Source organism: Stegodyphus dumicola, chromosome 8 (assembly GCF_044657685.1).
Source record: "Stegodyphus dumicola isolate Sdum_Otavi_A_Nest chromosome 8, ASM4465768v1".
Lineage (NCBI taxonomy): Eukaryota > Metazoa > Arthropoda > Arachnida > Araneae > Eresidae > Stegodyphus > Stegodyphus dumicola.
The window spans coordinates 58,871,468-58,884,650 of NC_140775.1; the positions used below are offsets into that span (position 1 = coordinate 58,871,468).

Below are 13,183 nucleotides of genomic sequence, written 5' to 3' on the forward strand. Positions count from 1 at the left end.
GTTTCAAAATTTTTATGTCATGTAGTGTTACATTCATATTCACAGTAGATTTCTGAAAATATTATTAAATATTGTACAGTATATGTCAATCCTCCCCTTTAAGCCATTTCTCTGCTTTTTGGAATCATTTCCAGCATTCACATGGAACTGATTCTGTTGTTTGAGGTCTTGAAAATTTTATTAATCAAGGAATTTGGATATCCTGTTTTACTCAGTGTTTAACTTATGGGATTAAGAAATTGCTGAAATGGAGATGAACAAAGCAAAATTTTTTAACCTGTTTTTCACAGTATAAGAACTCAGCACACTACTTGCAACTATATACTTATACTTATTTTAAGGTGATAAATTAGCAACTAAGACTAACATCTACTTTATTTTTTAGTGTTTGTTAACTATCTGGTTTTTATCTCCTAGTTAGTTCCAATTGCTGTAAATCTCTAAAATGCTTTTCTTTATTTACTTGAGGGGGAGGAAAAATTCTGTGTATAAGTAGGTTTGTGCAGTGAAATCCATGTATTGCAAGAGCCAGTGTATTAAGCATTCTAGGTTTGTTTTTATCAAGATAAAAGTCTATACTGTATCACAGTCTTTTATCTTCTTTTTTATCTTTTTATTTTTTTTTAATCTGTATGTTTGTTCCAATATATTAATACTCATTTTTTAACTATTTACAGATTCTATTTATTTGCTGTTGTGTGTCACAGTGGAAATAATGTGGGTGGACATTTTATTACATTTGTTAGGCAACATAAAAATAAATGGTTTAAATGTGATGATCATACGATAACAGAAAGTAGTATAGAAGAAGTCCTTCAAAGTGTTGGGTATGTATAAAATTATCTTTCTTTTCACATAAATAAAATCAAACTTGCACAAGGTGTTCATAAAATGTTTTCAACAAGATATTAGGGGTGATAGTATCCATCAAGATTTATAGCATTTATAATGGAATGTAAGACCACATTCCACTGAAAATGTCAGAAAAGCATCCACTCAAATGTTCAAATTGAGCATCAGTGGACTGGAGGAAGGAGTGAAGAAATTGCACATTCAGATTACAGAAAGACTTAAAAGTAGCAGTTTGTTGCATATTTCATACTGATAAATGAAAGACTGGTACATCCTCTCATAACCCCTGCTGTCATCTTGGCCATTGCAACATTCCTCCTATATTAATCGACAATGGCTTTCACAAAGTCACTTAGGATGATATCACTTATAGTAATAATTTGAAGCCTAGTGGATGTGATACATAAGGAACAACATTTGCTTTAACTGGTGTTCTATTGAACCTGCTGAATCCACTGCAATTTATAATGCTGCTGCTTTTCATTAGAAATCTGTATACTGTAAATGCTTTAAAGATATGCTGCTTGTCCAGCAGGACAGAAATGATATCAGAAGTTGTGCTTCTTGGAGTTATTATATTTGACATTCAGAATAATGAGATCTAGGTTTCCTTTATAAATGCTAATTCTCATGATGGGAACTGTCACCCTCCTTATTTTATGATAACTGTTATTTATTTTCCCTTAAATCAGTTTTAAAATATGCATTTGAGAAATATGACTGTAATGAAAGAAAGTGCAATAAAAGTTCTCCAGGAACACAGAAACCAAAAGAATATAGAATACAGAGAGCAAAATCGGTAAAGGAAATATTTGCTTTGAATCTTTTCTTAAAGCAATATCCCAAAATTTCCACCAAAGAACAAAAGAAACAAAATTCCATTTGTAAGTAGGTTTATAGTTTGATTTTTGAGATATATGCCTAATTAAAAATGAGAAATATGTATGTAATTAATAATTATTGCTATTATAAGGTATCATGAAGATGATATAACAGAAATTTTTCATTGTTATGATAATATCCCAATCATCAATCAACTTATCAGACAGTGAAATCTGTAGTATGATACTAAATCCAAAAACTATTCCTATCGGTAGTGAAGAAAATGAATGTTTAATAAAGCAAATAAACATTGAAATTTTTCTAAGTTTTGATTCCTTTCAGGTCATAACTGCTTTATTTCATATTTTTAATTTTATACTTTTTACATATCATCTTACTAGATTTAAACTGATGATCTAATATCCAGAAAAACCTATCGAAGTCCCGACAAATCCAGATCTCGATCTTTGTCCTGTATTATCATATTTCTTCTGTATAATATTTTAATTAAATTAATAATTTGTTTAAGATGTTACTATTTATGAAGTGATTATTTTTCAGTAAATTAATTATTCCAGAGTAATTAATGATTGTATGTTAATTCTTCAACTTTTGAAATATTTACAAATGGCATAATATAAATTTGTCTCATTGGAACATATATGCTTCTCTTGAATAATTTATGATTGCATATTAATTATTCAACTTCCAAAATATCTTCATAAAATAATATGGTTTGGTATAAAATTTATCTCGTTGGACTATACAGTATATGCTCAGCTTCATTTCAAAGCTGTGTCTGGATACTTTTTCACTTAGGCAAAATGGTGAATGTATACCCTTATATATAATCTAATTAATTATATTTATCAAAGGAGAAGAAAGATGCTGATGTAAAACTTGAAATAGATAAAACAGTAGGCTTATTTTGGCATAAATTTTAATTAAAACTATTGATTTCAAGGGCAATCAGACAGAGATTTTTCTTCAGGAGCAAAAAAAATTCTGCAGAGCTTTAATGTCTGAACTATAATTTTAAACTAATTAATGTTTCAGCATATAAATGCATTATTGCATACTAGTATGTGTTATTTACTGCAAATTTCAGAATTAAAATTATGTTTAAATCCATATCCACACATCCATAATCTGATCTGTCACATTATAGATCTATAGATATTAAATTATATGCAAAAGAGTGAGCTATTTATATTACATGGAAAAAGAGTTGTAATTGATTTAAATTGTGATTGGCTGCATCTGTAAATAAATGCAATCTTTAAACGGAAACATTATTAACTAGAGTTCAAAGATTGTATGTATCCTTTTTTTGTTATTTTAAGCATGCTTGTATGTTGAATTTTACGTGAACAATTTTCCTTTATTCTAACTCCCTAACATAATAACAGCTAACAAATCTAATCTAAGCTTAATTATTCAAATATTGTTATGTGGAACTTAATGTGTGTGAGCAAGACCTAAATATAAATGCAACTTATTATTTGTGGATTTGATTATGAAATATGATAGTTTTTTTAATTGTGTTATATTTTTCAGGTATATCTTATTTTACCACAAACAAATATTGGAATATGAAAAATGTGACAACTAATTTAATCCCACCAACTGTGTTCTATATTGTGATCTCTTTATATGAAATGAACTTTAGTATCGAATTTGGTACATGATCTAAGTTTGCTCAAGATGATATACAGAGCTTCTAAAATTTCTGACTTTTTATATAAGGGCTATGAGACTTAAATTATTCTTTTGATTTTGTGAAACTGTGGTAAATGAGTAAATGGTGTTCTTGTGTTGAGTAAAAGAAAATTCATGATATCACCTGGATGTGGCACTGGACCGTGATGAGGTTTATATTCCTATCTGAGTGATCATCTATCCTAAGCTTTAACTTTGTGTGTTTCTTGTGCGTACTGTATGTAAGTTTATTGTCTGCCAGTTTTTTTAATCCATGGCTAACAAATATGGAAAGTCCATCCTACTAGACGTATTTCAAATTTATTTGTCTGTTTTTGGTAAATGTGTATGCATTAAAATTCAATCTTTTTTGGACTGCATGCTCAAGCTAGAGGTTGCAGGAAAAGGTACGTTCAGGAAAAGTTCTAATGAGCACACACATATATATGAATGTATGTATGTATATATATTTTAAGATGAGGATTAATTTCTATTCAAAACCATCAATTCTTTTGACTAACTGAATTATGCTTTAACTATTTCAGTAAAACGTTCTGGTGTTAAGAGTGCTGTCTACATGTGCATCATTAATTTATTTGAATTGATTATGCAGATATTATTCTGTTATATACAAAAGAAAATATTTTCAATATGTTTTCTACAATTAGGATTATTTAATTTACACAAATTATTTGCCTTTTTTTATTTATTTGTTTGTTTGTAAATAGGTTTGAGTTAATCGTGCATTTAAGAACAGTTTATGTTAGTTCCTTGGGATCTTCCAGATCATGTAGATGTAATTTGTTTGTTTACATTAAATATTGTTTCATCAGAACTCATAATTTTTTTAAAACTGAATTGGCGTAACTTTCAATTTTTCATTCATATGAAAATAAAAAGTTCATTGCAAATGTCCATTAATCAGTCGACTATACTTTCACATGTTAAAACTGAATTCTATTTTATATAATTTTCATTATACGAATTACTTTAAGTGAATCAGTTCTCAAAATATAACTGATGTGCAGCAGTTTGATCCAGTATTTATGAATATTATAAACTACATATTAATGAACTATAAAAAATAAACACTCTATGAATTTAAGTTATTTTTTTAAGTAAACAGTACTAATTTCAAGAATTTTTGATATGACAGAAATTTTACATTGTAAGAAATGTAATGATTACTAGCACTGCAATTTTATCACAGGTGGATAAGGGGCCAAAATCTATGGGCAGTCTTGAGGTAAATAGCGAAATTTGCAAGTTTTGCAGCCTAGGATATATACTAGCAATTTCATGATCAAGGATGTATTTAAGCATTTCAGGGGCTGGGGGGAAATACCTACCAGGGAAAGAAGCAATAGCACAAATAGCGAATATAATGAAATAGGCATTATATTTTAAATTGAAGATTACATTCATAAATTAATCAATGTATTTAAACAGATATTTCATTGGACAAAATTTTATGCCTTGCATTGTCCATGTATAAGATTTTCTTCATTAAAATAAGTTCATTTAGCTTTAAAGTTTTTTTGATGGGACTGGCATGCAACAAAGGGTGTCTTTTTATAAGAAGTATGACATTTTCTTAAGGACTTGGATTTTTACGTCATTTAAACATTATTGTAACTGGAAGGGAAAGTCAACTAGTGTAGAAAAGGCTGGATAAGTACTTCAATGATCATGGCATTATAATACTGTATTCTTAGAGTTCCTGTATGGTATAATGAACAGTTAACAAAAGTGTTAACTTACTAAATTTCTCTATTCCTCTGTGAGAAAGTTTTTCTCAAAGAGGAAATTCCACAATCATTCTTCCAAAATATGCATTATAAATCATGAACTCAGTAATAGCATTCCAAAACACACACTGAAAATTAAACATTAATTGACAAAATTGTATGGTGAATATATTTGCTCAAATTTTATGGCAAAATACACCCATTTAGGAACAATTACTTAATATAGCACAATTTTGTCATTAAAACTGTGCATTATTACACTTTATTGATAAGTTGTAATCCAAAGCAAAAGTGATAAAGAGTTGGAATAGATATTCTTCAGTACATTTTATGTGAGCTAAAAAGTTACCAAGTATAAGAACTATTTTCATCATTTTATGCATAAAGTGTAAAATTAATAAATCAAAAAATTATTCTCGGTATTTTAGCTAGTTTATTCACTAGACTTTTAGAAAGTCAAAAAATAATGAATTTATTAAAGTTCAAAGCTATCTTTCTACATAAAAAAGATAGGAGACTTTTTATTATCATAAAATGAGACCACATAATAAAGGTTCCAACATTTTTATGCAGATGAGCTTCTAATATGATAAAAAAAATTTTATTAAGCAAGCATTTTTTACACCATGGTATTGCTCTGCAAATAGTTTCAATTTGCTACTATGATTAATAAAACAAAAATCCTACACACATGATGGTTTGGACATCCTTCTAAAGGTCACTTTCCAGTTAAAAACTGATTTTCATATATGTGAAGACACTTACGAGTGTCTTTTTAACACAAGTTGCCTTACCTAAAGCTGTAGGTATTTATTTACAATAAGGCACCAATAATGAAAGCATCTTCATAGAATTAAATGTCTTTTAGTAATTTATAATGATGATTTCACTACTTTAGCTGATTGTGTGCTTAGATAACAAAATTTGTGCTCCTCATTTTCATCAAAAGTTAAGATTAATGAAAGGCAGACATTATAGAACCATGCTTTATTTTACAGTCATTATACACGACAATGCAAGCTGTGATTAATTCAGACTTCATTCTTCAATAACTACATTTGTGTATATGATGAACTTCATTCCAACTCTTCCAAACTTGCCTCAAAATAACTGTAAAATAAATGCAAAGTAATTGTCTTCATTTATAAAAATTTAAAATATTCATCATGATCCTAAAAATTTGTTCGAATAACATCATTCTTCTTCTAAAACCACATTTTCTTCTTTTACAAGGAATTCAACTACTTCTTCTTCTAAATTTCCAGTTTCTGCATCAAGTTCATCTGTATCAATATCTTAAAAGAAAAAGCATTATTAATTAATGGAAGGAATTCTAACCATAAAATATACGTAATTTTATATCATTACTGAAAAAAAAAATCTCGTAAGAATGATTCATAATATTCACCATTTCGTAATTCCAAGCGCAATTTCTTTTTGCTGTTAAATTCATCTATCCTCTTTTGCCTAATACTTCTAAATTCGTCCATTAATTTTCTTCTTTTTTCAACAATTTCCTTGAGAAATAAACACAGAATTATAAGCACTTCTTCACTTTTAAAATTATTTAAAATAATAAACATAGAAAGAAAATACATTTTAAAGCTATCTCAACCACAGAGTGAGATCTTCTTTGCAAAAGATTCAATATACTTGAGAATACAAAAACTAATTCATTTATTGCTATTCCTCATACTGTACTTTATAATGTTATATATTAAAGTTTTTCTAATAATCCATAATATTGCATATTTTACCTTATGAAAATTAACTTCAGAAAACTATTTTTTTTTAATTATATCACAGCAGTTTAAAACTTGAAATTCAGTTTATATAGTCAATGAAATACTTTATAAAATCTGCTTATTCAATTATTTCAGAAAAAATACATTTTTTATACTATATGAACTTTTGAATAAAATTTTAAAGTTGTTATTATATACTCTGAGGATAAAATAATACACTGTTTGTCAAATTAAAGGATACAGACAGAAATAAAACTACTTATTGCAAATGATAAAAACATTTTGTACAAAATCATTATTTAACATAAGTCACATTTATGGAAATTTAAAAATCATATCCTCTGTTTTGAAACAAATTTGTAATATGGTAAAAAGTCACCTCTCACAGAAATGCAAACCTCACATTTTAATTTAATAGAATTTACCATACTGTTGCTTGGGTCTAGTGGAATTGCATATCATTCTTCAGAATATATAGTTTTCAGACTTGGAAGGCGTCTGGCAGCATAAGGCATCTCACAAATGCCCAGTCTGGTACGTAAGCTGGCTAATCCATTTGAATGAAATCCTGTTTCTTAGTATTACCCGATAATCAGAAATGCTTGATGCGCGCAAACACTGTCATCCACAAAAAAAAAAATCCTAGCCAACAGCACTCTTACATAGCCTTTCATGGGGTTCCAAGATTTTGTTCACAGATCTGTAACTGATTACAGAACTTCCATCAAAATATGCAATGCCACATTGAACATATTTACCAATAATTTTACCCACTATTATTAATTATCGATATTTATCAATAATTTCATCCCAAATCATGAAACCGTTTCCATGGAAATGGGATCTTTCGTGAAGTCAAATTACATAGAATGCTTTTACAAATTACATAGGCATACTGTTTTTTAATCTGGAGGGTTCTTCGCTTGCTCTATATGAAAAACACATATGCTCTATATGAGTCATAGTTCATGTTATATCTGGACTTGTGTCAATAAGAGTACATGGCTCATTTCTCCTTAAACAAGCCCCTTTGGAAGGTAGAATGAGTGGATTATTGGTTTTCTTACACACATTATATCCAACCTTTATGCAGCAGAATGGCTGATTTCAGATGCTATGACAGCCTGAAAACCTAATCTTCTGCAGATGCTTCATGATTTCTTCAGGACAGAGAAAATGCAGTTATTGCTCATGGCCAGGCTTTCTACTAACTCATTCAATGCTTTAAAAGCAATTCCAAATTCTTGATAGGCCACTTTGATCTATGTGTATGCCCTTCCCCATGTCAATCAATTAATACCCACTTTTGCTCTTCACTTAAATCATTTATTTCAATCACAGCTACTAAACTAGTGAGAAACCATATTAACTAAAGCTAGCTAGTTAAAAAACATATTTAATAAAAACAAAGCTGCACAGCAAAATTCCAAATATACCCATTTCAAAACAAGTTGTCATTCATCTTGTTTGCATACTTCAAGTGCATTAACCAATGCACAGAAGTAAAATTTTGCATTTTTTTTATTCTTTAATTTTGATGAGCATAGTATTAGCACATGTAAATGAAATCCTCAATAACAGGAGGGATTTTAATTCTTTTAGTTTCACAATATTAACCCAAACTGCTAATACTAATTATTATACAAGATGCTCATTATTATCCTATCTAAGGACATTTTCTCAGATTAGGAAATTTATGTGCAATCACATCTAACAGAAATAATTAGTTGAGCAACAATGTTACAATCTTTTGGAATTAATTAGAAATCTTTGTTATGAAAAGAGCATGAGCGTATAACTACAGGAGTTTACATTCCAGAACATAGCAGTTCAGACCTAGCATTTGTACACACACAATAGAAGAGAAACTAAAAATAATGTTAAACACTGAAGAGTAACAACAATAAAAATTTCAAAATTTTTTATAATTTATTAACTTCTTCATTGAAAAAATTCATTGATTTTATAGCAAATGGGCTTATGCTGGAGATACTAAAGCAACAAGAATCAAGCATGAAGTTACACTGCTTCTTCTTGTTTTAATATTCCCAGCATTTGCTCTTTGACATATTATTTTAGTTAGTACAGATGGGCATATGTAGAAAAAAAAAATTGTTATGCAATTCTGTATTTATTTAAATTTAGAAAATGTTTCTCAAATAAAATGGAAAATTACAATGTCTCTACATCTACAACACTGCACTAAGAAAAGAAACATTTAGTTAGCATGAAAGCAGGCACATATTACTTTATAATTTTTTGTTATTAAAAAGAAATACTTTAATTCAATAAAATAATCTGATTGTATAAAATTTTAATCAAATTCAGTGTTGCAGGAGGAAAAAATATTTTCTTATAACCAAAATAACTTTACAATTAACATTCATTTATCAACAGATTTTATGTAAATTTTAATCAGCAACTTATAAAGTAATGTTACTTTAGCAAGATAGCAAACTTTTCCCTCTTAAATTAAAAACCAATTCATACAAATGTAATTTTGTACACATTTCATTTTAAAACTCATACATGACAGAATTGGTCATATTTTAAATCAAATGTATAATTTTGATTTTTACAGAGCCTTCATTAGTTTTATATAAGAACTACAATTACGCACAATTAGAAATACTTAAAATTTATTCAACAGTAACTTTCCTTTTGCCTTTTTTTATATAAATTAAAATGTTTGGTTTATAAGTCAAACATGACAATGAACAGTTTTCTTTAAGGTGTCTGTTGTTTTCACACAAAAGTCATGATATGTCCTTAAATGTATTTAGGTTTCAATAGCAAACAAAAGTTAATTCAGAAGTCAAACAAAAAAAAATCAGCATTATATTTTCAAATTTTCACAGGACTAGTATCGATGGTTTTACCAAACCACCATCCTCAGCTGCAAAAGCGCAAATGAACGAGATAGGATATAATGATTAGATACGATAAGAAAGCCTGGACAGAAGATAAGCTAGTGGCACCATCTGCTGATGAAAACAGAACTAAAACATAATTTCCTTAAAGGCCAAAGGCAAAGATGGATCGGAATTAGGATTCTTAACTAGAACAGAAAGATTTTTTTGAATGTGATATGCCTCTAGAAAATCCACTTCTCCAATGGAAGATGTTTTTGAATAATTTTGGCAGCAAAAAAATTGAAAGTGTGATTTTCGGACCAACAATGTTGGGCAACAGAAGACTTCTGTGTTTCCTTTTTTCTAACATATGCCTGATGTTCCTTGAAGCGAAATTTTAAGGCTGTCAGTTTGGCCAATGCAAATTAAACCACACTGGCAAGGAATCCTATAAATACCCCAAGAATTCATATCCGGAATGGGGTCCTTGAGTATGGAAATCGGAATTTTATTGATAGGAGAATAAACGACCCGAAAGTTAAATTTCTGAAAAATATGTGCAACTTTATAGTTAACTGATGGAAAGAAGGGAATGAAAACAAAATTTTTATCATCTCCTAAAACAAAAGTGTGCCTTTTAGTCATCCAACTTTCATGTCATCCCACTAAATAAAAGTTAGCTTCATTTTATTCCTATGTTTTCCATACTCTTCAAGTTTGCTCCTCCAAACTATCCCTTGATGAAGAACTAAATTATTTAAAAGCAATAGCTATTGACAGGGGCTTTTCACATAACATTATTAATCAAGCAGCTAAAAAATTCTCATCTCAACACACTAAAAGGCACACTCTTGTATTAGGAGATTATAAAAATTCTGTTGTCATTTCCTTCTTTCCGTCAATTAGCTATAAAGTTGCACATATTTTGCAGAAATTTAACTTTCGGGTTATAAAAATTCTGTTGTCATTCCCTTCTTTCCATCAATTAGCTATAAAGTTGCACATATTTTGCAGAAATTTAACTTTTGGGTCATTTATTCTCCCATCAATAAATTTCCGAGTTCCATACTCAAGGACCACCATTCCGGATATGAATTCCTGGGGTATTTATAGGATTCATTGCCAGTGTGGTTTAATTTACATTGGCCAAACTAAGAGAGCCTTAAAATTTCGCGTCAAGGAACATTAATCATATGTTAGAAAAAAGGAAACACAGAAGTCTTCTGTTGCCCAACATTGTTGGTCCAAAAATCACACTTTCAATTTTTCTACTGCCAAAATTATTCAAAAAACATCTTCCATTGGAGAACTGGACTTTCTAGAGGCATTTCACATTCAAAAAATCTTTCTGTTTTAGTTTACGATCCTAATTCCAATCCATCTTTACCTTCGGCCTTTAAAGAAATTATGTTTTAGTTCTAGTTTCATCAACAGATGGTGCTACTAGCTCATCTTCTGTCCAGGCTTTCTTATCTTATATAATCATTATATCCTATCTCGTTCATTTGCGCTTTTGCAGCTGAGAATAGTGGTTCTGTAAAACCATCGAAACTAGTCCTGTGAAAATTTGAATATACAAAGCTGATTTTTGTTGTTTGATTTCTGAATTAGTATTTGTTCGGCATGTTATTGTGTCTTAATTAGCAAACAGAAGCTTTTCCTTTTAACAATATATAATGGCCTTGAAAAGAACCCTTTTCATGCATCAAAATTAGATTTAATCGATAAAAACAGCACAGTTTAGAAAAACTTTAAAAAATTTCTTGCCCAAAGTTCCATAACTATCTTAGAATTTGCAATTTATTCAGAAACATAAAAACTTCTGAACACAAATAAAAATAAACACAAAATTTGCAGTATAAATTTTTAGCAAGACTGTGAATTGTTAATAACTATCACATATGGATACAAACTACTACTTATTTTCAGCTCTTTGACATATTATACTTACTTTGGAAGCTTTAGATAATGTCATTCGATCTTTTATATCAAACTGAGCACTGTATTTTTTAAGATTCTTTTTGATTTCCTACAAAGAAGTTGAGGAAAATAGGTTAAAATTCAAGAGTTTTTGAATATAAAATATTTATAAATGAGTATTTAACTAACAAAATTCTTTTCAAGGAAAAAAAAAAAGTACCATACATTTGAATAGATTATTACTTAAGCATTCCATATGACAAAAATAATTCAATAAATCACCATTCTTTATAAGCTTTTAATATACATTAAGAATGTACATAAATATCTTGTTATAACAGAACATTTCTACCACCAACAAATTATCTTTACATTCATAAGTCTTCAAACCCTGAACTTCAACTAGTTCAGAAAAAATACTGCTGATTGTATGTATTAAAAAAGAACAGTATCAATTTTACCCATAAGAACATAGATTGGGGAAAAAAATTATTCCAATTGAAAAGAATTTTAAATAAACAAATAAATACTCTGTTCAATGCCTCTAGCTATCAGCATTCTTTTGCAAGGTTGTTAAAAAGTGATATAGATGAAAAACACTTCAGGATTACTTAATATAATACTTACCTTTCACTGGAGGTGGAGAATTGGGGATATAAGTAAATTTACCCCACATTTAATATTTTTCAGACTAAATATAACAGGACAAAGCACCATAACATTTATAAGAGAATTTAGTATATAGTGAAATATGTATTTATACAATCAAACCATTTTTTGTGTGGGCCTTTTTTGTGCAATTTTTTTTTACGAGTTATATAAATTTCAACGGTTATCTAGGGCATGATTGTAACTTTTAAGAAACATTATGTGAAATTAACTTTCAGCTACATTTTGAAAAAAACTAGAAAACAATGGAATAAGCCTGGCTGAAGTTTGAAAAAGTTTTCAATTTTAGACTGCATAAACCGCGCCACTGCAACAACATTTCAAATAAAACAACACACTTTAAATATGTGCCGCAAAGCAATCTAGACAGAATGTGTCATTAATAGAAATGTAACCAAAAATATGTCCACATTATCATCAGAAATTAGTGTGCTAGCACGTAACATCAGCAACAAAAATTTTGACACTTTCAACGAAAATGATCTTGCCGAAATGGATAAGGACGAAACAGTCAATGATAGTGACATTATTAATAACTTCACAGATTATGAAGACAGACAAAAGGAACCGGATTCTATGACAGCAGATATGCAGAGATCCAGCTTTGTAATAAATTGGAAAAGCATTTTCTTAAAATAGATAATAATTCTGAAAGGAGTTTGAAATTCAAAAAAGAACTTTGATCATGTATATCTGGCTATCATAATGTTTACAAGCATCCGATCAAGTGACCATCCTCGCAAAAACTTATTGCCAATTTTAAGGTAACAAAAAATAAATCAATTGTAATTATCTTCAAGTGATAAAAGGGATTTTGAGCCAGTTCATCACAAGAAGATGTGTGTTTTGGATTATGATGAGCAGTAGTGAATTATGC

The 13,183-nt window shown here is 29.1% G+C and overlaps 2 protein-coding genes across 5 annotated transcripts in view; one reads left to right on the forward strand and one right to left on the reverse strand.

The window, feature by feature from the left end:
• Positions 1-4,287, forward strand: part of LOC118179655 (ubiquitin carboxyl-terminal hydrolase 22-like) — a 111,923-nt gene extending 107,636 nt beyond the window's left edge. For all 4 annotated transcript variants that reach the window (XM_035348821.2, XM_035348828.2, XM_085821889.1 and 1 more), the window contains 2 exons: positions 678-827; positions 3,232-4,287. In XM_035348821.2, the coding sequence (XP_035204712.1) occupies positions 678-827; positions 3,232-3,286 (205 nt within the window). In that variant the 3' untranslated portion in view covers positions 3,287-4,287. The remainder of the gene's footprint in view (positions 1-677; positions 828-3,231) is intronic.
• A 1,805-nt stretch (positions 4,288-6,092) lies between these two features.
• The window catches only part of eIF3b (eukaryotic translation initiation factor 3 subunit b), a 103,961-nt gene continuing 96,870 nt past the window's right edge, over positions 6,093-13,183 (reverse strand). The window contains exons 16-18 of the mRNA XM_085821887.1: positions 11,669-11,746; positions 6,529-6,637; positions 6,093-6,415 (exon numbers count right to left, since the gene is read on the reverse strand). Coding sequence (XP_085678013.1) covers positions 6,315-6,415; positions 6,529-6,637; positions 11,669-11,746 — 288 coding nt within the window. The 3' untranslated portion in view covers positions 6,093-6,314. The remainder of the gene's footprint in view (positions 6,416-6,528; positions 6,638-11,668; positions 11,747-13,183) is intronic.